We start from the raw sequence: 26,244 nt of genomic DNA, 5'->3' as shown, positions 1-26,244 counted from the left end.
AACTGGTGAGAAAAAAAAATTACTAAAAACTAAAAATCTCTTGTGGATATAATGTAAATATAGGAACTTACAATTTAAATTGATTAATATTTTCTCCCTTATATATAAGCGTATTTATAAATGGTCGATTTCAATTAAAATATTTTCGAAAATTCCTCCAATGTGTTGAAATGCAACGTCAACTCGTCTCGCAAAATTGAATATATTTAAATAATAATTAACGTATACCGGGAGTTGATAAGAATTTTAATTAAACGAGAAGTTTTGCGTTTTATCAGAAGCGAGACCAAGAGAAAATAAAAGAGAGATAGAGAGAGAAAGAGAAACAAGAAACGAAACAATTTTCTTTAATCTTACAAGAAGTTAGCTGAAAAATTAAAAAATAAAGAAATAAAAATTTTCAACAAAATGTCAATAAAATCGAATACGAATTGACGTTTTTGTACACTGAAAAAAAAATATTCTTGTTTTAAGAGGATTCCTCTTATTTCTATGCATATTTTCCTCTTCTATATGGCTCAAAAAACGTCCTCTTATTTTAAGAGGATTATTCTCAACTTAAGAGAAATTCCCCATAAAAGTAGAGGAATAGTCTCAACTTAAGAGAAATTCCTCTTAAAAGTAGAGGAATAGTCTCCAATGAAGAGTAATATTCTTAATTCAAGAATAAAATGTAAGAGGATTTTAGAAGAGGAATTGTCCTCTTAAAACAAGAATATTTTTTTTTCGGTGTAGAGTGCATAAAATTTGCAATAAAGTAATTATTATGCAAATTGTATTCCTTATACAAAAGTATAACCACACGGAAAAAATTTTGGGTGACGGGCCATTCCAAGTAGACTGAAGATTTACGAATGCGATACGACTCTAGTTTGGAGGAGCCGCATTTCCAACTCGGGCGTGCTGAGCGCCCAACATGCGGCTATTGCAGTCTCAAGGTTTTGAGTCTCAAATCTTGGGTGTTCAGCGACACCGACATAGGAACGCAGATTTTCCGAACTGAGATCGCAGCACATCCAAACTATAGTTCCTCCACTTTCCGACGATTGGGATTGCACGGTACTCAACATTTTTTCAGTGTACAGTTAAGGGGAATAGCGTAAAAAAATATTAATTATAAAAAATTCTGCTACAATTTTTTCTTTTAAAAAAAATATGACATTTTTTGTGACAAATTGAGCAATGCTAATATTTTTTTACACTATTTTCATTTTTCTTCGAAAAAAAAGAAAAGTGACGTTGAAATTTTTTTTGTGACAAATTCGGTAATGTTGATATTTTTTTACACTATTTTCATTTTTCTTTGGAAGAAAAGAAAAGTGACGTTGAAATTAAAATATAAAATAGAATTCGATTCTCACTTTCTTCAATCGAGCATATTTTTGGACGACTTTCTGTTATATTTAAAGATTAAAACAAAGATTTTTCATTAGTCAAAATTGTGTAAAATTATAATCGTAATAGATGTGTGAATAAAAAGATGATTTCCTTCTTTTTTTTTATTTAGTTTCTCTCTTGTGATGTAACTGCGTTTTAAGGATGCAACAGATTGCAGGGACCAGTGTTCGTTTATGTTATCAGCTACCTGAAAAAGGACTTTCGAGACTTTAGACAAGGCGATTAATTGTCCATTTCAGGATAACTCTTCGTGTCAAACATGATCATCCCAAATTGTTGCCTTCTTCGCTCTATCCACCGACGCCAAGAAAGTGCCATGTGGATGCCATGATACCGCCGTTACTGCCGATCTGCGAAAAAAAAACACAGCGTCCCTGGGATTTAGGGAACCACAGTTTTTTTTCCAAAAAATTTGCATAAGATAAAAAAAATTGCAGAAATAACAAAAATAATCATCATTTACATTCACTCTGGTGTCATTTTAGGTAAATTAAAAATTTTAATTGTATTTTAAAGTTTAGTTCAAGCCTCGAATATTTTGATAATAGGATAATTTTTCGACTTTTCTTCTACATATTGCAACAAAATACCACTTTATCTGTATGAAAAGCAACTAAATCTTTGTTATACTTAAAAACGGTTTTGCTTCGAAACACCTGTTTTAATTTGACAATTTTTTAGACAGTGCTGATTTTTCTTTGAAAATATTGGTGGTCGATTATGTAACTTCATTTTTATTTTGACTTTCATTTTCACTTTCATATGGATAGATTTTTATTTTTACTTTTTTATTTTCACTTTTAGCTTAATAAATTTATATTTTCTCTTTCACTTTAATAGAAAGTTAAAATAAAAAACTGTCAAAGTGAAAATGAAAGTTAAGTAAAAATAAAATTACGTAATCGAACCCCAGGGGGTTCGTAATTTTATTTTTACTTTCACTTTCATTCTTACATTTATATTTACTTATGACTGATGAATTTCTTTAATAACTTTCATTTACACTTTGAGAAATTTTCACCTTGATGATTTTCTTTACTCATTTTCAAAATTCTGTTAAGTAAAAATAAAAATGAAATTATGTCAAAGTAAAAGTGAAAATTAAAATAAAAATCTATCAAAGTAAAAGTAGAAGTGAAAATAAAAAACTCAAAGTGAAAGCAGAAATGTCCCTAATTTTTCGTTTTCAACCTTAAAAACTTTTTAAAAAAACCAAATTACCAAATTATTTTCCGAAAATTGTTAAAAATGATTGATTTAGGCAAGAATTTGAGTTAATAATTTTATAAAATGATTGAATTTTTGAAAAATTACAGTTGTAATTTTTAGAAACAATTATATTTGTTTTATTGAATAAATTTTATTTTTCGAAAAATTTTATTAGGAGTTGTAAACATGATTATGTTTTCTGAAAAAGTTTTTAAAATAAATAAACTTATTTGAAAACAATTGAATTTGATAAAAAATTAAAATTGAAGTTATTATTGGGATAAGTGAGAAAGTTATAAATTATTTTAAAAATCAGGGAATAGTGAAGGTAATATAGAAAATCGTATTTTTGTGACAACTCTAAATAAAATAAACGAAATTTTCCACTCTTTTCTTAACTTTGAATGGACTTCATTTTTTTAAATTTTAGGTACAATTTTTAATCTTCTACCTTTATTCACTTGGAAAATGTTTAATTTGGAACTTTTGACATTTGGAATATTTTTCTTGTAACTTTTTATTTTGGAACTTTTTTACCTTTGTCTTTTTTAATCAAACAATTTTTAAAGAAATTATTTCAGGTTTAAATAATAAGATTTAATTTATTATTTAAACTATAATTGAATAAAATTTTTGTAATTTTATAAAACATTTGAAATGTAAATGAGTGATAGGTGAATGTTCGATTAAATAATTCCATTAAATAAGTATAAAGGGATGACATTAACTAATTTCGAAGCCTGTAGGTAATTTGAGACTAATTATGGACTTGAGATTGTACTTTCGAGTTTGTAATATAGCAGGATGATTCACTGAAACCACCAACTAATTTTTTTTTTTACAAAATACCACGCGGGCTTCTCGCCCATTACACGCATTACAAACGTTAGACTTGCATGCAGTAACTCATCAACGCAATATGGACACATCGTCGTTGTCCATTGCGGTTTTGGACAATGATTTTGCAAGCACTGCATTCCCATATAACAGAAAATAATACCCAGGAAACATTTATTGACTCCACTTCATTAAAACACTAAATTAAAAAAAGAGAATTACAAAAAATTATTTCTTTTTTCTCCCAAACATACTTATTACAATTTTTCCATAAAAAAAGCCAAAAAAAAAAAAAATATTTTTAAACATCAATTAAATTTTTTCTCAAAATTAAAAAGAAATTAAAAATAGATCTCTTTTGTAAAAATGTGCAGAATGTTAAAAAATTTCAAAAAACTTAATTCCAAAATTGTAACAAAAATAGGAAGTATTTGAATAATATTGACAAAATATTTGCGAGAGATAAATTTTGTTTTTGTATGTATTACAAAATGGGATATATTTGTTAAAAGAGAAAGAAATAAAAAAAATTGCGAAAAGGTATGAAACATTTAAAAAATATATATTTGTTTACTAGTACCTACACAGAGTAAAAATTGGGAATAAAAAAGTTAATATTTAATTACGTATAAATCGTGAACAAACATTTTATAAAAATTAAAAAAGTTATCGTTCCCTGTTCCTCGAGAAACGCGTTCAATGACCTAAATAACAATCGGGCTTATTACTTTGACATAATTTAATGTAAAAAATGACGTTATGATCAAAGTTTTGACCAATTCACCATCTTCATAAAAAAGTTATTTTACTTTGACTCATTCTAAAAAAAGTTTCACGAAAACTTTTGCGTTTAATGAAATTTCTTTCAGCGACTCGGTTACAAAAGACCATTGGCACATTAGAATGTAATTTTTCTTTATATATTTCTGACATATTTATCTTCGAAAAACACATAGAACGATGAGAATTAAAATTTCATTTTTTATTATTTAATTTGTAATTTATATATAAATGTTATAATTCTAAGAAATTAATCGTGGAAGTAGTACGTGAATTTAGTCACCCACTCAAACTTTAAACTTCCCAGGTAGAAATTTGTCAAGTATTATTTGTTTCCTTCCAGTAGCTATAGAGTCGAGAGCGAGTTTTACTTGCCAAGACAATCTAGCCAGTCCTGAATGAGTGACTGGCCAGTTTCACTGAATTTTAGACATCTAATATAGGTATATTAAAACATTAATAATATAGAATTTATAATTTCAATTTGACTGTCATTAACCACATTTTTGTTTTAGAATTTAATCTCTGACTGTAGAGAGAGAGAGAGCGCAGACATTTTTAATAAACCTTAACTCAAATTTCATAAGTATAGTTACAAATATATGTTCGAAAATTCCTGAATCCAATTCTACGCTTGAAATTAAATAATAAAAACATTAAAAACATAAAATTTGATTAAAATTTGTAAAAAGTAATGTTATTGCTTTATTTAAAAATAACTACTAATAATAAATAACTTTATTATTAGTAGAAGTGTAAAAACAAATTTTTTTTTATTTGATAAAATATTTTTTGAGTTATGGAGTTTCAAAATTTTGACTTTTTTGAAAATATCTTTTTTTCGATTTAATATATTGATAAGTAAAATTACTTAAATTAAAAGTATGAATAGTGTAAAAATCAGAGTGGGACATTGAAAATTTTTGCAAAAAATAATAATTTATCATTATTTTATATAGAAAATGAAGATTTATAAATATTTTCTTCAAATATTTTCAAGGTCCCACTCTGATTTTTACATAGCTCATAGGAAAAAAGGTTAGCTTTCCATTGCAAAAGGTTAGAAAAAAATAAAAAATACCGATTTTGAGATATATTGAAATTAAGAATTTCACGGAAAAAATTTTTTCAGGAAAGGTTTCCGAACTGCACCTGAACGGTGGATATGAGAAAAAGGTGAGGTCTACTCCTGCATTGTACTAAAGAAATTCCCGAACTTTTTCGGAAATCTGCCGTGAACAGCAGGAGCAATTCTTGAAGTTCACGGCAGATTTCTGAAAAGTTCGGGAATTTCTTTAATACTTTGCAGGAGTAGACCTCAACTTTTTCTCAAATCCACCGTTCAGGTGCAGTTCGGGAACCTTTCCTGAAAAAATTTTTTCCGTGTTGACCTTGAATTTCAAAGTCAAATTGAAAAACAACAACTTTTTTTCATCACCAACTTGTAGCTCATGAAAAACTCTTATAAAATCACTATTCATATTTTTAATTTGATTAATTTCACTTATCAATATATTAAATCGAAAAAAAGATATTTTCAAAAAAGTCAAAATTTTGAAACTCCATAACTCAAAAAATATTTTATCAAATAAAAAAAAAAAATTTATTTTTCACTCCTACTAATAATAGTAACATTTTAGCAAAGTTTCGAGAAAATTCATTTGACCTGGGCAGTTGAGGAATTTTGCCCCATATTCATATTTCTAAAAGCACTCTCAACTCACTAATGCAACTTTTTGTGCTCTTATCTGAATGAGGGATTTTCAAAGTTAATTTAAGTATATTAAAATTTTTTAAATTCAGTTAATGATTTATAATGAATTATTTAGAGTAGTTGAAAAATAGTCAAATCTACTAGAAATTTTTGTAAGCGTATTGATTTATAAATTACACAGGTCAACAAAAAAAGACTTACTTTTTTTTTATGAGATAGCGGAATGTTTTCCTATGTATTTTTGGACGCTGAACACGATCCCGACTTCCAAAATTGCTTATCACGTCAGGATTTTGAGAAAAGTGGGGGTAAAGACCCCAAAAACGCTTTTTTGAGGAATTTCAACATTTATTTTCTCTTTAACCTGACGTGCTAGAGACTTCCACAAGGTCTTAAATTAAAGCTTGTAATGTGCACTAAAAGACCAATATCCATAAATTAAAAAAAAATTAAAATTTTTTTCAAAAAATGGGATTGAAGACACCAAAAATTTGTGTTTTTGGATTGCTTTAATAGACTTTTTGCAATTGCTTGGATTCGCATGAAAATGGTTACTTGGGGTTTTTGGGGTCGCTGATTACGAATCCGATATTAGTTTGCAAAAATTAAAAATGGCGGATTCGTAATCAGCGACCTCAAAAACCCTGAAATAACAATTTTCAAGCGAATCCAAGCAATTCTTAATTCTTACATCTGCCATCTTGGTTTCGCCGTTCTAAATTTTTGCAAACAAATATTGGATTCGTAATCAGCGACCCCAAAAACCCTAAGTACCCATTTTCAAGCGAATCCAAGCGATTGCAAGAAGTCTATTAAAGCAATCCAAAAACACAAATTTTTGGTGTCTTCAACCCCATTTTTTGAAAAAAATTTTAATTTTTTTTTATTTTATGGATATTGGTCTTGTAGTGCACATTACAAGCTTTAATTTAAGACCTTGTAGAAGTCTCTAGCACGTCAGGTTAAAGAGAAAAGAAATGTTGAAAATCCTCAAAAAAGCGTTTTTGGGGTCTTTACCCCCACTTTTCTCAAAATCCTGACGTGATGGGCAAATTTGGAAGTCGGGATCGTGTTCAGCGTCCAAAAATACATAGGAAACCATTCCGCTATCTCATAAAAAAAAAGTAAGTCTTTTTTTGTTATTATGGTAATTTCACAATATTATTATATCTGACGAAAAATAAGTTTTACTACTTATGTAAAGCATTCAGTACTTTAAAATATCTGACTAATACTGACTTTTACTACCTATAAATGTTACATTTTCAAGGGATTGTACGCGTCTTGTCTGCAGGAAACATATTTTTACTACCCAATGGGAAATTTACAACTGGCGTAGTACTGCGCCAGCACTGGCAGCACTGGCGCCAAGGCTGAGAGCCAGCACTGGCATGGCACTGGGATGATAACGCCGTCTGGCGCTGCCGAAGTACTGTCTGTCAGTGCTGCCAGACAGCGCTGGCGCAGCACTGGACCAGTGCTGGCTGAGAATATTGCCGCAATAAATGCCGTATTGTTATTAATTAGTCGTAAATTCATAATTATAAATAATTTAACAACAAAATGGTAAATAATATAATTAAATAGTTATTATTCATAAAATATTTCTCTTCTTAAAGAAATTGTATTAAAGATGGAGACTAACAATGGATATAGTAAATGAAGTAGAAAAAAATTGTTTATAACATTTAAAAATTAAATAATAAACAATTACAGTAAGTGTGCATTAGATTTTCATATTTTAGTACCTAACGATTGGAATCTAGAAATATCGCAAACCTATGAAAATAAACAAAATTGCTGACGAGGGGAATCGAACCTACGACCTACGGACTAACAGACTAACGCTCTAACCACTATGCTAACGACACATGTGTACAGTAAAGTATTAATATCTCAGTATCATTCATACATACAATTTTATTATTGAGTCAATGATGAGACAATTGTGTTAAATTCTTATTATTAAATTTAATAAGAATAAAAAATGAACAACTGAAAAGTAAAATATTAATTTTTTTCAATAAATTTATATTTATAAACATTTATAAACTTTTTTTATAATTTTTTTCAAGTTTATGTCAAAAAAGCAATGTTGGCAAAGAAATTCTGTACTGCGCCAGCACTAATTGTCGAGGCTCGGCTAGACTACGCCGAACAATCGTCTGAGTACTAAGCCAGTGGTGAACATTGGCACTACACTGTCATTTCTCATTGGGTACTTATATAAAAACAAAATATACAGAATATTTTACCACAACTTACTTTCACTACTCATATAAAATTTTTAAATAGATTAGATAAATTTTAACTGCATGAAACTGTCTTAAACTATTGATTTAAAGGAGTCGCAAAATTCGAAATTTTTCTAACGTTTTTTAATTGCTAATTACTATCCTACTTAAAGAAAAAGAAAGATCTTGTAAAGAAATTGAAAAATTTATCAAAAGTAAATCTTCAAATGAAGTTCAATCAAATGTGAAATTGAACAAAACCAGATGTGTCCAAAAAGGAAAATTGAAGTTTAAACATAAACGTGAATTTGACGGGATTGTTTGGAATAATTTGAGACTACCGTGTTTGCCGCGATAAGCCAGGGAGTATAAGGTGACTTTGAAACACGTTCACGTACACATATCCGTTGCATCGAGAGAGTTACTCTGGCCTTTTGTTCCAATGCCCTGTTGCACGTAACGAGAGGCAGATAGTCAAACTCCGATTTCCAGTGTGTCACGACGAGTAGGTCGAATATCAGAGCGATTCGAGATAATTATATCCTCCTCCTCCACCTCCTCCTACTTCTGTTCAACGACAGTCGTGTGTCCTTATAAACATACACGAAGTTAGGTGTTTATGTAAAAGATCGTGGCTAACGCAGAGATTCTATCATTTCGAAAACCGTTATAGTGTAAGGTCTGCTCGCGAAAATAAATAGGTAACAAACGAGAATCGAGAATGCAATGATTTATATATACATATACATATATGTAACTCAATGCAAATTATCTTCTGTTTTCCTGTCGCGTTTAACCTGCTTTTTGTTCACACGGAGAAAAATGGAAAAATGATTTATGCAGTCAGTGTAGTACTCCTTTATAGAATAATATGTGACAGGTACACACTATAGTATTAGAAGTTTCATAGCTGAACAGTTTGGGACTCAACACAAGTTATCCCATTTATCAGCTTAAACAAGACTGTTTATATAGTCTAAGAGGGAATAAGAGTATAAAAAATTGGAATGATAAATTACTTTCTCATGTAATTGTTAAAAGAACGCGGCAGTGTACAAAACACAAGTCTATTGACTTGTGTTTTGTACACTGCCGCGTTCTTTTAACAATATAGAAGCGAATATTGAACAAATAGTACTCAGTCCAGTTCTTTCGAAAAATGAACGCCGTGCACATAAAGTAGATACCTACTCGAAAACCACAAGTTATTCTCTCTCTCTCACACTAATGGTCGTTCACTTATCTTACCGTTTCACTTACTCTTACTACTCTCAACTATTATGCAGTGCAGTTAAGTTCATTAAATTATTAAATATTGCTGTGAGAATAATTAATTATACATTTCATTCAAGGTCAATTCACTATTTTGTACACGAAAAAAAAAGAATAATCAAATTTACCATGAGGACTGTCAAACTTAAAAAAGGTTTCAAGGTTATTAAGAAAAAATTAATGTTTTTTATTTATTTATTATTAAATTCTAATAACCGGATCAAATTTAAACTAGTTGACAATATTATTTATTCAATATTATGAATATTGTTGACATCCATACTTGACGGGTTCCACGTCAAGTGACCCAGGTCAAAAATTTACATGGAATATTTGGAAAATTTGTAGTTTCTGTAAAACAAAACGAAAATACGTTTTCTATTTTGGGTTTTGCTGCTGTTTTTCAACACTTTCTAATAGTGTGAACAAATGTAGAGAAAAAAAATTGTTTGACCTTGAAAAATTAAATTAAAAAATAAAATTTCATTTTTTTATCAAATGGGCAGTTTTTATTTTTTTTAAAAAAATTTTATCATAAAGGTAAGGTTTTTTCCTAAAAAAAATGTATAGGTCAAAACGTGGGACAAGAACTTTTAACTGGTCAAATTAAGCATTTACTTCTGCCGTGCACCGTCCCACAGTGGAATTTTTTTTACAATTTACTATTAAAAAATGTCTATAGCTTACAATTTTTAACCGATTTGAGTGTTCTTTGTCTTAAATTAAAGGGGAATAAATTCTTAAGACATCCTTCGAGGCCGATTTTAGAGATTTTAATTATTTATAATTTTTTTTAAATCAAAGTTAACAAATTAATACACTTTTTTAAAAAAGGAGGTTTATTTTCTTATTCCGTTGATGCACATGATCTAAATAAATTTAAATTCTTTAAATATGACCACCAGATAATTAATAAAGCATAAAATAATTTATTTCAATTGTTATAAACAATATATAGCCCAACAACGAGCAGGGGCGGTGGATTGCAGAAGTAAATGTTTATTTTGACCAGTTAAAAGTTCTTGTCCCACGTTTTGACCTATACATTTTTTTTAGGAAAAACCTCACCTTTATGATAAAAAATTTTTTTTTTTAAATAAAAACTGTCCATTTGATGAAAAAATGAAATTTTATTTTTTAATTTAATTTTTCAAGGTCAAACATTTTTTTTCTCTACATTTGTTTACACCATTAGAAAGTGTTGAAAAACAGCAGAAAAACCCAAAATAGAAAACGTATTTTCGTTTTGTTTTAAAGAAACTACAAATTTTTCAAATATTCCATGTTAGACCAAAAATTTAAACTTTGACCCCCTCCAGTTTTTATATTTGTTTAAATAAATTAATAATATTTGGTATTTTTAATTGTATCTAATAGGACTACTGTTTCTGCAAAATTTTTACCCGATCCCAAACATTTAAAATTTTTACCTGGGTCACTTAACGTGGAACCCGTCACTTATATTAATTACAAAGTAAAATCCACGCATGATCTAATTTATTTCATTGGTAAGGGATGTTTCTTAAATAGGAAATTTCCCCCATCGATTGCGTAGCCGAGAGGCTTAATGTAAAAGCGTGCGATTTATAATTATATGCGTATATTTAGTTGTATGGTTAGGTAGGTGTTCAATCCCGTATGATTGTAAGATTTTCCGATGCATTTAGTTGTTAATTGTAAGTATGAAGATGTGGGAAGAATAAAACTTGTGAATTAATAAATATGAATATATAAAGAGTGCATTTAACATATTTTTCTTTTTTTTTAATGATTGGTTATTGTTTTTTTTATATAAAATTGACGAAGTGAATAAAAGGAAACACTCGTTTCGCGTCGCGTCGGCCATTTATTTTGACAGGTTCCGCGCCTGCGTTCCCTCATTGTGAAAATTTCGAAGTAGGGGACTGAGTCCAGTTTCTCTACTATGCACACTGCAGCGCGCCTTATAATCTTCGCCTGTGTTTCAATGCTGTTTACAGTGAAATTTGGAACTAAGGCCCTCTATACACTATACGCAATACCCTAAGATGCTTGATGGAAATGAATTAATGTAAGGGAAGTGTTCCGGTTGTGGGCACCTTTTTGTTTTTGCCTCATAACATTTTTCCATGTGCATATTATACAAATATATGTGTACGAATTTAAAGCTAGAGGTCTAAGGTGACTGTCAGTGAAGGAATTAAATTGATTCCTTTAAATAAAAAAGTTTTATTAGAAATTTAGTGAAATGGGAATTTTTTGACAAAAAAAATTTTGTACCCGGTTGTGGGCACCCTTGAAAAATCCGCTAAAAATGGAAAAATATTAAAGGAAATCAACACAAATAAAGAAGAAATGAAAGTTTCTTTATTTTAAGAGACTTTGCCGGGATAAAGAACAAAAATGATGACACGTTTTCACACTATGCTCATCGCTAACAAAAGCATAATGCTTGCATGTGAAGTAGCTAGTATGCATAACATAACGCACTTCGAATGCACTGAACGACTATATTCATCGCATTTAATGGAGTTTGCGGCTGTCACTTTCCTTGGCAGAAAGTTTAGATAGATGAGACAGTAGTCCTCATCATTGTCAGATGGTAGAGCTTCCTTAACATAAAGGTGCCCACAACCAAGAATGAAAGTCATTTTTTAAAAAGACCAACACATTTTGTGATGCAGGATTTTGGTTAAACACGAAGGTAAATCACAAAATATAATGACAACACTGCAAAAAAAAAAATTAAACCCTTTTTTTCTGAACGAATCTACACCCATATGTTGCTCTTCGAAAACAATACAAAATTACTTTTTTATTTATTTAATGCAAATTTTCTTTATTATGCTCACAGCTATTACACAAATGCATATATTTGTTTCGTTATCAATACGAAAAGTCCGTATTGTCAACGATTACGACTTGCAATACTTAGTTCAGTAAAGTCTGCTTGCCGTCGAAGTTTACGTAGGGGTGCCCACAACCGGAGAGTGCCCACAACCGGCGCACTTCCCCTACTTTTACTGGACTGAGTCCAGTTTTTTCAATATTGACTCCCAGTTTTTCAAACTCTATTTTTCTCAGTGCACTAGGCAAATAACACAGCCACACAAAAAAAAAGTTCTGATCTGGGGGTCTCACTATGTAGACTTTATGGTTTTTGGGTCGCTGAATCCGAATCCGAGGTCCATTTAACCCCATCAGATCAGGATTTTGACATAGGGGAGAGTGGGGCAAAATGGGGTAGGCGGGTCAAATGGGGTACCTCTGTTTTTCCATGATAGGTACTTTTAATTTTTTTATCCTCGACATATATCATTCATGTTGATAAAAAACTGTTATTAATTATGAAGACATTCCAAAGAAAATTTTTTTTTGAAAGTTATACAACTTTTAAGTTTTAAGCAAAAAAAATATGAATTTTTTTCAAAATTAAAGTGCTTACCAAACTTTTTAGGATAATGCATTTAGTTTGGCAAGTGTGGGATCTTTTTCAGTACTTATTCTAGAGTAATTTCCAATAGAATAGATTGTTTAATTGTTTACAATAACTTGTAAACATTGCATTTTGTTTTAATATGCAGTGTGGGGCAGAATGGGGTACCTAAGCGTAGGGCATGCCGGAAGCTACGCCGTTTCATTAAAACTATTTAAAAACATTATATTATGCATATTTAAAGGTTTCCTGCAGAAAAATCGATATTTTTGCTTCGAGGCATTTATACTATTGATGTTTCATTATCAATATATCGATATTTTGCAATATCCATGTTTTTTTTTGTTAAATTCTAATAAATATTACTTGTTTTTTCATAATAATGAAGAATCCTACTTTGTGTTTGTATTTATAATCTCATACAACAAGAATTTAATGAATTTTGAAAAAATATTCAATGTTTTGTATAGTTATTTGATGCCACCCCATTTTGCCCCACGGGTGGGGCAAAATGGGATTTTAGCACTTTCTCAGAAAATACGATATAAGTTCTTTCAAAAATTTTTTTCTCCGCTATTATCATAATTTCCTCAAAGCTAAGTGTACAAAGAAGAATTCTGAAGTTTAGCTGAATCGATTTATTCGTTTGGTTCTCTGTAAACAGACAATTTCAAAAAGGTACCCCATTTTGCCCCACTCTCCCCTAACTTCAAAAAACCAATATGGCGGACACATTTTTGAAAAGTTTATCGGATTCGCTTGAAATTCGTTACTCGGGGGTTTTTGGGGTCGCTGATTACGAATTTAAAGTCTGATTTCAAAAATTCAAAATGGCGGATCCACTATGGCGGACACGTTTTTGAAAAATTCATCGGATTCGCTTGAAATTCGTTACTCTGGGGTTTTTGGGGTCGCTGATTACGAATCTGATGTTGGTTTTTCAAAATTCAAAATGGCGGATCCAATATGGCTGACACATACATATTGGATCCGCCATTTTGAATTTTTGAAATCTGACTTCAAATTCGTAATCAGCGACCCCAAAAACCCCAGAGTAACGAATTTCAAGCGAATCCGATGAATTTTTCAAAAACGTGTCCGCCATAGTGGATCCGCCATTTTGAATTTTTGAAATCAGACTTCAAATTCGTAATCAGCGACCCCAAAAACTCCCGAGTAACAAATTTGAAGCGAATCCAATGAACTTTTCAAAAATGTGTCCGCCTTATTGGTCTTTTGAGGTTATGTCAAAATCCTGATCTGATGAGGTTAAATGGACCTCGGATTCGGATTCAGCGACCCAAAAAACATAAAGTCTACATAGTGAGACCCCCAGATCAGAACTTTTTTTTTTGTGTGGCTGTGTAATGAATTCTTTGTCTTTTTAAATTTCCAGAAAAATTATAATCGGAAATTTTGTACAGAAATTTCACGAGAAATCAAAAATATTACCTTGAAATCCAGATAGAATTTCAGAAGAATTTCTAGGTGGAAATTCGAGGAAGCACATTAGCAACATGAGTAACTATTACAGGGTTTCATATGTCGAAGAAATCAGGAAATCGTCAGGGAATTCTATCAAACGTACTTATATACTGGAAAAATTTCTTTCTGAAATTACTACAAAAATTCTGGTTTTTGGTGTGCACAGCATTTTTTAAAGCCTCAAAACCTTGAAACCACCTTGAATTTTTATTCACCTTAAAATCCGTGCAGAAATTTTTACCGGGCCCTGGCCGCGGCCACTTCGGGAAATCTGGACTGCCCCCGGACTGGATGAAACAATAAAACCGGCCGGGACCATGCCTCAGGGCCCGACCTGGTCCCAGGCAGGGCCCCGATCTGGTCCATGGAATTTTTCCTGATTTAACCGACATTGAAATATTTGTAAAAAATGCTCTAATAAATGCTATAGCAGGGTTCCTACATACTCTGGAAATCATGGAAATCATGAAAATGGTATGGAATTTTTAAAAGGCTTCTGGAAATCAGGAAAATCATGGAAAAGGCCTGGAATTTTTTAAAGTTTCTAAATTTTTCCTGTTTTCCATTTTTTCTCTTTAATAGAAATTAAATTAGAAATTTTAAGATATAATATACACTACCATCCGTGAGTATCAGAACGCCCCTTTTTTCATGAATGGAAAAATGCTTAAAACGTAGAAAATAAGAATAACAAAAATTTTTCGTATTTTTTTCCTAAAAGCTAATGAAATTATAAAAAGATTGACACCTGATCGAAGAATTTTCGTCGACTATTCTGTCAGATACAGAAAAAATACTGAATTTTGCATGCTTTTCGTAATTTTTTAATTTCTCGAAAACTGATTAACTTTTATTAGCGCTCTTGGTCTTGTTTTAATCTCTATTTAATGTAGAATCCAAATTATTAACTGGTATTGTGAAATAAATTTTTCCAAAAAAATTTGAAACCGTAAAAGTAGGATTAACCCCTTGACTGTGGATGACGTGTATACACGTCATGAAAAATACTGGCCTAAACAGTGGATGACGGTATACACGTCATGGCCCAAACATGAGAACATCTTAACGTATATTCGCAAAAATTTTTACTCGGGGGTTTTTAGGGTCGCTGATCATGATTCTAAAGTCAGATTTTCAAAATGAATAATTTTTCATCCAAATTGGCCGCCAAAAATTTTAAAAAATTTTAAAAGTGGAAAAATTCTTTTAAGAATTCTTACTCGAGGATTTTTGGGATAGCTGATCACGACTCTGAAGTCATATTTTCAGGATACATAATTTTTCATCCAAAATAGCCGCCAAAAATTTTGAACAATTTCAAAAGTGGATAAATACTTTTAAAAATTTTTACTCGGGGGTTTTTGGGGTCGCTGATCACGATTCTGAAGTAAGATTTTAAAAATAAATAATTTTTCATACAAAATGGCCGCCAAAATTTTTGAAAAATTTTAAAAGTGGATAAATTCTTTTCATAATTCTTACCATTTAAACTTTGAAAAACTAATAACAGATTAGTTATCAACGACCCCAAAAACCCCCGAATAACGAATTTTAAGCGTATCCAATGAATTTTTCAAAATCGTGACCGGTATTTGGAATCCGCCATTTTGAATTTTAAAAAACTAAAGTCAGATTAGTAATCAGGGACCACGAAAACCTCCGAGTAACGAATTTTAAGCGAATCCAATGAATTTTTTAAAATCGTGTCCGCCATTTTGGATCCGCCATTTTGAATTTTAAAAAACTAATGTCAGATTCGTAATTAGCGACCCCACAAAACTCCTTAGTACCTAGTGTCATGAAAATTTATTCACAAGAAGGTCTTACACATTTTGGGACCATTTTGTTATATTTTAGCTACACACTGAAAGGGTTAAAAAAATTCAAAAAATTATCATGAATATTAAAGTGTCAAAAAGGTCAATGTAAAATATGTTCATTTAATAGATATACTAAAATGCAAAAAAGCTTTTTAATTGCTTAACCCCTTGGCAGTTGATGACGTGTATACACGTCATGATGCAGGTGGGCTCAAACTGTCGATGACGTGTATAGACGCAAGCAGATTTTTGGCTACAAAAACACACAGTGTCCACAAATTGATACTCGGGGGTTTTTGGGGTCGCTGATTACGAATCTGTTTTCAGATTTAAAAAATTCAAAATGTCGGATCCAATATGGCGGACGACATTTTCAAAAATTCATCGGATTCACTTGAAACTTGTTACTCAGGAGTTTTCGGGGTCACTGATTACAAATATGATATCAGATTTTACAAAATTCAAAATGGCGGATCCAATATGGCGGACATTAAAAAAAAATTTATCGGATTCACTTGAAACTTGTTACTCGGGGGTTTTCAGGGTGGCTGATTATGAATCCGATTTCAGATTTTAAAAATTCAAAATGGCTGATCCAATATAGCGGACGACATTTTTAAAAACTCGTCCGGTTCATTTAAAACTCGTTACTCGGCGGTTTTCGGGGTCGCTGATTACGAATCTAGCATCAGATTTTTAAAATACAATGTGGCGGTTCGAATATGGCTGGCGCCATTTTAAAAAATTTATCAGATTTACTTAAAAGTTGTTACTTAGGATTTATTGATGTCGTAGATTAAAAATGTAATATCGGTTTTAAAAATGGAGGATCCAATATAAAAACAAACAAAAAAATATTAAAAAAACAAAATAAATTAAAAAGTGTAAAATCGGACCTCATACCTCCACGTGGTAAACTCTGGGGTCGTAAGTAAAGTAGTATACCTAACAAATGACTGCGGGGGGAAATTTTGTATTTATTATCGTTTCAAAAGTTTTTCGTAATCAGCGAAAACCCTCTAGTAACGAGTTTCAAATGAAAACGATGAATTTTAGAAAACTTCATTCGCCATATTGGATCCACTAATTTGAATTTTTAAAATCTGAAATCGGATTGGTAATCAGCGACCCCGCAAACCCCCGAGTAACAAGTTTTAAGTGAATCCGTCAAATATTAGAAAATGTCGTCCGCTACATTGGATCCGCCATTTTGAATTTTTTAAATCTGAAATCGGATTCGTAATCAGCGACCCCAAAAACCCCCGAGTAAGAATTTTTAAAAAAATTTATCCACTTTAAAAATTTCTCAAAATTACTTTTAGAATAAAGATAACCAAATCGACGCCCCCCGACTATAAAATGTTTATTCAAATCTCCGTGCAATAAAATGTTAACTCAGAAATTCGTGCTGTATAATTGTTTTTAAAAATTTCATGCAATATAATGTTAACTCAAGTTGCATTCAATAAAATGTCAATTCAACCACCAGTGCAATATAATGTTATTGAAAATACTAAAAGTTTTATTTCTAGCCTTTAAATTATAGGAGGTTAAAGAAAAACATAATTAGTGAATTTTTCTTGCGAAAGTGAAAAAGTTATGTTATAAATATTTTTTACTTCTACTAAATTAATTAGGAAAATGAAAGAATAAAATTTATTTAATTCTAACTTTGAAAACTATTTTTATTAAAATTATAAATATTTTAAAATATTAAAATTAATTTAACAGTCCCTTTTTTGAATTTAGTTTTCCATTTTGTAGCAGTTTTTAACGCTGTACATATATAATAACTCTTTTTTTCAACCAATTGGTCTGCTGAAGAAAAACCAAACTGTTTGTCTAAAGAGTGGAAAACTATGCAGATATTTCACCATAAAAAAATAATCTTTTATTCAACATTCTGCATTACTGACTTTTTTTATAAAAACTTAACCCATAAATAAGGAACTATACGAATATTATTGTGCTGTCAACAGTTGCAACTTCAATCTATTTAAGTAATTTAATAAATAAATTAATAATCTAATTTAACCTCATACAATTTAAAGGCTGGAAATAAAAATTTTAGTATTTTAAATAACATTGTATTGCACTGGTGGTTGAATTGACATTTTATTGAATGCAACTTGAGTTAACATTATATTGCATGAAATTTTTAAAAACAATTATACATCACGAATTTCTGAGTTAACATTTTATTGCACGGAGATTCGAATAAACATTTTACAGTCGGGGGGCGTCGAAATATATTTAATATTAGAAGAAAAAGTTTCTCCGTGTGGAGGTTTTTGGGGTCGCTGATCACGATTCTGAAATCATGACGTGTATACCGTCATCCACTGTTTAGGCCAGTTTTTTTCATGACGTGTATACATGTCATCCACAGTCAAGGGGTTAATCCTACTTTTACGGTTTCAAATTTTTTTGGAAAAATTTATTTCACAATACCAGTTAATAATTTAGATTTTACATTAAATAGAGATTAAAACAAGACCAAGAGCGCTAACAAAAGTTAATCAGTTTTCGAGAAATTAAAAAATTACGAAAAGCATGCAAAATCCAGTATTTTTTCTGTATCTGACAGAATAGTCAACGAAAATTCTTCGATCAGGTGTCAGTCTTTTCATAATTTCATTAGCTTTCAGGAAAAAAATACGAAAAATTTTTGTAATTATTACTTTCTACGTTTTAAGCATTTTTTCACTCATGAAAAAAGGGGCGTCCTGATACTCACGGACGGTAGTGTATATATATTATACGACGTGGAAATTAAATTTAAAATTCCACTGGAATTTCCTAAAAATTTGACGTGGAAATCATGGAAAAGGTATGGAATTTTAAATTCGGATTTCTGTATAAACCTTGTATGAATTTAGTTTATATTCTAACAAATGAATAAAAACATTACTATTAAGTATACTTAATTCAAATTTAAGTAAAGACTTTTACAAAAATATTAAGGATTTATATATTTATAGCAGTTGGTCAATAAAGCAGAATATATAATTAGTATAAAGATATGAATGAACCTTAAGAAACTCTCTAAAGAATGAGTAAAAATGTTTACTATAATTAAAATTAGTAAGGAAAAGGCTTGCAGGTTGTACCGACTTACAGGTTTTTCTACATTGTGTTATTTTTTATTTTAGAAGTGCAATAATAACATTGTTGCAAATATCAATATGTTGTCAATATCAGTCGCGTTTTCAATTATGGCACTTCTAGAATAAAAAATAACTCAAGTGGGAGAACCTGCAAGCCTTATTCTTATTGCAAGCCACCTTCTTATTATATTATAAAAATAATATAAATTTTAAAATATATTTTAAAATATATTTAAACGTATACGATTAAAAAAATATAAAAAAACAATATTGTAAATATTTTTTAAGGTCATTTTAGGTATAACCACTAGATTAGTACCTCAACAGAAAAATTTCTTTTAGTTTTTTGTTTTAGACCACTGGGGACGGCCCTAGATCTGCAACCGCGAAGCGCCTTAAAATAAAAGCACCGTTTATGACGCCCTCTACAGCCTAACATAATATAAAATTTTTTAATTTTTAATTGTTTCTAATACTTTAAATTATACTTTTTATTATGCAAAAAGGCTTTTTAAATTTTATAATATAAACTAGAAAAAATGTTGAATTTTGACATATTTTACACACTTTTCATGAGGGATCCCCCTTAAATAAACCTTTAGGTGACGGTACTGTAGGACTCTCCCCTAGTAGATGCTGTCGGTATTAGTCAGACAGAAATAACTTAATTTCTTTCAAATCTGTTACCTGATTCAGAAACAAAATATGGTAGGTACCTTAAGCATTTTAAAGTTTCAAATAAGGAATGTCGTTCAATAGTAGAAACAATTTTGCTCATTCGAAAGGTTTAAAACTTAAAATTTATTTTTATTCTGAAAACTAGTAGTGCAAGTATGTCTGTAGTTAGACAGAACTTTTTTTATTCTGTAAAATTTAGGATATGCAGTAATAAAACAAGTTTTAGTAAATATTTAAAATTTAAATAATTTTTATATTAGTAGTTAGAAACAGTTTTACTCAGGCTTGACGTTTTTAATTCTAAGCAGTTAAGGTCGATTTCAGTCAGAAAAAATTTACTTCCACACTGAGAAAAAGAGGGCGCGTTGCAGCACATTTTCGAGTCACGTTGCGCGACTCGGTTCTTTAAATGAACACATTTAATTATAAAAGTTAAAATTTATAAAATGTATGAAAATTCTACAAATAAATAATAAAAAATCAAAATAAATAGAAAATAAGCAAAAAAAATATAATTTTAAATAACAATGTTATGGGCAATAGCGCGTAAAAACTGATGGTCGCGACCATCATTTTTGTAGTCGGCATATTCGGCAACAATCAACTTTAGGGGAGTTTGCTGCGAGTTGGTCACTACTGCGAGTTGGACACCCCTTGATATTTCGAGAATACATAAAGTTTATCCCAGAATTAAAATTGTAAAATGTTTGCCTTATTGATAAGATATATTTATATTTGTTTTGAAAAAAATACTTGCATTATTTAAGATTCTTATAAAAAAAACATTTTTTTAGTGTAAGAATTTTTTTGAGAAGTGGAAACGACGTCTTTTAAGTGTTAATAAAAAGACTACTATTCATTGTTCATAAAAATTTCGTACATGTATTTTTGGATTAATTTTCATGCTCTTTAGGATGCAAAAAGAATTAGCTCCATATATTGTTGCCAAAACTATTTTTTGTGGTCTAAAAAAATCCTGTTAATTCTGCGAGTTGGACACACCTTTTCGCTGCGAGTTGGTCATGATTTATATGCTGGAGATTTCTTTTGTTTTCAAGTTTAACCTATTTTATGTTTGTAAACATTGCAAAATATTTGATTCGAAATTTATAGTTTATAATATGTAAAATACAATATATTTTATAAAATACAAATTTTGCATACACTTTTTATTACTAGAGGTTTTATTTAATTTTTATGCTTTTTGAGTGGATTTTGTGAGGGTGTCCAACTTGCAGCAAAGAAAAAAAAAAGTCCAAAAATCATCTTTTTAGAAAATTGGCTACATTTTGAAAGTTTTTTCAAAAATTAAATTGCCGCTTTTACAGAAGTATAGGTAAGCTCTCTGGCTTTTAAACAAGACTTTAAACATGTCGATAGCTTAATTTAGTGAAAAGTTATAACCGAAAAACAAAACTATGTCCAACTCGCAGCAAACTCCCCTATTTTATTTCGCAATTCCAGCCAGTGTTTCTTCGGTGCTGCATTCACTTTACGGCCCAAACTAAGCTCTGATATTATGATCTCGGTGTCAACTTATTCCTTTTAGACTTCAATTAGTCACAAAGAAGTTTATTCCCCACAATTTTTGCCATTTTTTATAAACAAATAATTTTGAAATAACACTAACCAAAGAACACTAACAAAAACACTAATAATTTTACTAACGAAAACACTAATAATTTTGAAATAAATGATGAAGGTAAAGGTAAATTAGATTCAGTAATAAGAGTGGGGCAAACCGGCCCGGTGGGTAAACAGCCCAGGTGTCAATATCTCCGAAATGGCAAAATTGTCAAAAGTGCTATTTAGAAATTTGAAACAGCCATTGATACAGGTCACTAAATGGTAGGGAAAAAACAAAACATTATTTTTCGTTCCCGTATTGTCTTGGCCGAGCCAATGTTATTATCTTAAAGGAAAATTGTAATACCATTTTTTTAGTTTTCTTTTTACACATTCTTTCGCAGTAGGTTGTTTAAACCAAGCGTTTTTCGAAGCAATACTAGTAATTAACAATTTTAAATGTATTTTAGCGTATAATGATGAAGGGTTATTAGGTTATATTTTAATATGTATATTTTACTCTATGTATTATATATATATATAGTTTAATATATAACATTTTATGATCTAATAATACCGTACATTATGACTTAGTTATAATTTTAGTTTCAATTAGAAGTTAAGTAAATTTAGTAAATTAGTAATTAGGAAAGGCTGAGTAATTTTATTTTTTAATTTTATTTTAAGAGAATTCCTTGAGATATAGGGAAACTTGCGAGAAGACGCGCGACTTTGTCTCTGGCCCAAGCGAAACGAGTAAACCGTACGCGCATCGTTTTGAATCAGAGATAGGAAGCGCAGTCGCGAGCTGCCCTCTCTCTTAAGGCCTAAGCACAACTACTTCGCGAATGTCGTTCGCGAACGCAATGCTTGGGTCAGAAAAGGACAGAGATATATTTGTGTCCTTTTCTAACTCATGCTTTACATTCGCGAACGACGTTCGCGAAGTAGCTGTGCGTTGGCCTTTAGAGAAGTTATCCCACCGAACGTTTTGGGAAGTTGCGATCGAGGGAGCTCGATGCACTGGACCAAAACGTCAGTTACCGACAGATTAGCTCGGTCGGATAAATGCCTGGCTCGGTGGGCGGACCAAGGGTACTTGGTTCGCGCCCATTAGCCTGGGATTTTTCCGGCACGTGAGATAATCTGAGCGGGAGGTTTGACGTCGAGGTATAATGATGTGCACTGTCGATTATTGTCCAGTACACACCGTTAAAACTCGGCTGTCGATAAACCGGTTGTACTCAGGAGAGGTTTTCTACAGTTTCCCTATTCTCTGGCGAGAAAACCCATTGACGGGTGGTCCAGGCAAATGCGAGTACTCCTAACCTCAAAAAGTCGTTCTGTAGAAACGCAAAAAGTAGTTGGTATATAAGAGTGTGTGTTCTGACAGTTGGCCTAGCTTCAAGTCATTTAAGAAAAAAAAAAAAAAAACGTCAGTTCTATCCTGAGCTCACCTAGAGGTTGGTCTTCCTCCTCCGCTCAGCCTAACCACTACATTATACTTATACTGAAATTCCGAAGTTTGTACTTAGAAAATTTTCGAAGAAATTTGGACTTAGAAAATTTTCACCCAACATTGGACTTAGAAAATTTTCGTTCAACTTTGAACTTAGAATATTTTCGCCCAACTTCGGAATTAGAATATTTTCGTTCAACTTTAGACTCAGAATATTTTTCGTCCTTAGGAACTTAGAATATTTTCCCGAGCTCCGACACTTAAATTTTTTCATTGACTTGTACTTTTAAAATAAACTGTCTTTGAAATTTTACATGCTTTTGACTCGATTCAATTCATTTATTTGCATACACCCCCCCGCCGTCTTTAAACATAGCATAGTATTGAGTTGGATATCCTCTCAATACCAGTGCACTATATTATATTGAGCTGGTTATCATCTCAATATTAGAGTAACACCGAGCTGGTTATCCTCTCGACATTCTAATTGTCAGAAAGTATCGAGCTGGTTATCCTCTCGATATCTTTATACCTCTATTACATTGAGCTGGTTATCATCTCAATACACCAACACTTTCCATCGAGCTGATTATCCTCTCGACATTCTAATTGTCAGAAAGTATCGAGCTGGTTATCCTCTCGATATCTTTATACCTCTATTACATTGAGCTGGTTATCCTCTCAATATTAGAGTAACACCGAGCTGGTTATCCTCTCGACATTCTAATTGTCAGAAAGTATCGAGCTGGTTATCCTCTCGACATCTTTATACCTCTATTACATTGAGCTGGTTATCATCTCAATACACCAACACTTTCCATCGAGCTGGTTATCCTCTCGACATCCACACATAACAACCGAGTTGGCTATCCTCTCGGACACACTACATCGTACGTTGAGTTGGTTATCCTCTCAATACACCAACACTTTACATCGAGCTGGTTATTCTCTCGATATCTTTATACCTCTATTACATTGAGCTGGTTATCATCTCAATATACCAACACTTTCTATCGAGCTGGTTATCCTCTCGGACACGCTACATCGTTCGTTGAGTTAGTTATCCTCTCAATACACCAACATTTTACATCGAGCTGGTTATCCTCTCGACATCCACGCATATCAACCGAGTTGGTTATCCTCTCAGACACGCTACATCGTACGTTGAGTTGGTTATCCTCTCAATACACCAACACTTTACATCGAGCTGGTTATCCTCTCGATATCAACACACATCAGCCAAGTTGGTTATCCTCTTGGGCTTACTACACTACGCTTCGAGTTGGATATCCTCTCAACACAACAACAATCAACGTCGAGCTGGTTATCCTCTCGACATCACTCCGTTATCAAGTAGATCAATTAAGCGCTTATTCTTAACTCTCTTTTCAACTCATCGAACTTTTGTTTACCGACAATCTCAATTGTTTATTTCTGAGCCAGTTAATCTCCCCCCCCCTACAATTTGACTGGTATCACCATGTGTAGTATACCTTATTTTTTCAATTTGACATTTTTAACTTTTGTTTGTGCAACGCTGGGAGCAAAAGTTTTTTTTTAGTTTTTTTCTACACTTTTACGAATTTTTTCTTAAGGAAATTCTGAGGAAATCGTGTAATATTTCCAAATATTAGGTCTTAGGTTTTGAAGGTACACACCTCAGGAATATTTACCACCAAAAACTTTGATGAATTTGCAAAGCGTTTTTTTAACAAATATTAATTCTCAAAATGGGACTGTGGGGCAAACCGGCCATAGGATATTTTCATTGTATCAGAGTTTCACGAAAATTATTATTAATTAGAATGTTTTTTTCATTAAAATATTTACTTTAAATGAAAAATAATTATCTTCCAATGAGAATTAGACCCTTTAATATTGTTTCCCTGATAATTTCAAACATTTTTGTTTTGTTATTAAAAAAAATTATTTATTTAATTAAAATTTAATCCTGTATTATTATTTACATTATTACAACCATTGTTCACATGATTCTTTATCTTTGTTGTTATTGTAGATTATACAAATGCAATATTATAGATAAGAACCCAACTGGCCGGTTTACCCCAGGGGCTGGGGCAAACCGTCCAGTTTGTAAATTTTTGTAAAGTTAACACAGCAACTAAACAATAAAAGATAAAATATAGGTATCTCTGGGAAAAAGTTGCGCAATTAAATGATCTTTGAAACAAGCCATTGAAAAATGAAATCGGTTAATTCGTTTAGCTACAAGAGTAAAAAAAACCGTTAGTATGGCCGGTTTGACCCACTCTCCCCTACATAAAAATTTAATTTTGCAAAAAGATATGATTTTCTATTAAAATGTAATATTTCCATAAAAATTAAGAAATACAGCTGTATAATATATTCCCAAAGGTCGTCGGTTTAATAGAAATTTGGATCGACAGACATAATTACAATTGTCTATTTTACCATGATATTCAGGCCAAAGGCCGATAGTAAACTTGCCATACGGAAGTCTTGTCTATTTTACGTTATAGATAGATAGACTGACGTCTCTAATATATACGATACTCCAAAAAAGGAATAAAAAAACTATATTGCATGCATGACTTTTATATATTTTTTTTAATAGCAAAGAATGCAGGTCCTGGTCACGATTTATAGAGATAAATTACGTACTTATTCTGGAGAAACGCGATTTTTTTTAACTTTTTTAATATCATGATCCCACGACATTTTTTCTGAAACATTAATGTACCTACTTTTTTCCTTAATGCTTTATTAAAAATTTAAAACTAAAGTTATTTTCTATTATTGAAGATTTCAACTTATCACGTCATAGTCGAAACATATGTATAGACACAATAACGCGTGAGAGGAAAAGTATATATAAGAAAAGTTGTGCTTTAAATTATTTTTGATGAGGGGGAATACTGAATTAGCATTTTATATTCCAAAGCGTAGATTTTTCTTGTGAATTTTCTCGTGATTCTTATATCGTTGCGCCTCGCATGAATTATAAAGTGAAACGAATGTTTTCTACGTGCTTGAGAAATAAGCAAAACTTGTGCGGCAAACGTTTATTTTGCAACGATATCGAATATTCAGATGCTCGTAAAACGTTTACTTTCATGGCTTTCGTTGTCTTCATAAATTTATACACAATACTTTTCAACTTTCATGGAAAGAATATATTTTTTTCCTGATTTTACAAATGCTGTTTAACCACATGTAAAATTTAATTTTGGTAAAAATTTTCTTCCAGCATATTTTGTTTTTCAAAGTTTGTAATTATTGGAAAAAAAT

General features: G+C 31.1%; 1 protein-coding gene across 1 annotated transcript in view; it reads right to left on the bottom strand.

Annotated features, from left to right (window-relative positions):
- Window positions 1-1,502: 1,502 nt before the first annotated feature.
- Window positions 1,503-26,244, bottom strand: part of LOC122501304 (autophagy-related protein 16-1-like) — a 109,519-nt gene continuing 84,777 nt past the window's right edge. The window contains exon 6 of the mRNA XM_043610648.1: window positions 1,503-1,748. Coding sequence (XP_043466583.1) covers window positions 1,652-1,748 — 97 coding nt within the window. The 3' untranslated portion in view covers window positions 1,503-1,651. The remainder of the gene's footprint in view (window positions 1,749-26,244) is intronic.

The sequence above is a fragment of the Leptopilina heterotoma genome, unplaced genomic scaffold, assembly GCF_015476425.1.
Source record: "Leptopilina heterotoma isolate Lh14 unplaced genomic scaffold, ASM1547642v1 Lhet_208, whole genome shotgun sequence".
NCBI classification, from domain to species: domain Eukaryota; kingdom Metazoa; phylum Arthropoda; class Insecta; order Hymenoptera; family Figitidae; genus Leptopilina; species Leptopilina heterotoma.
This window is presented reverse-complemented; position numbering and strand designations above follow the sequence as displayed.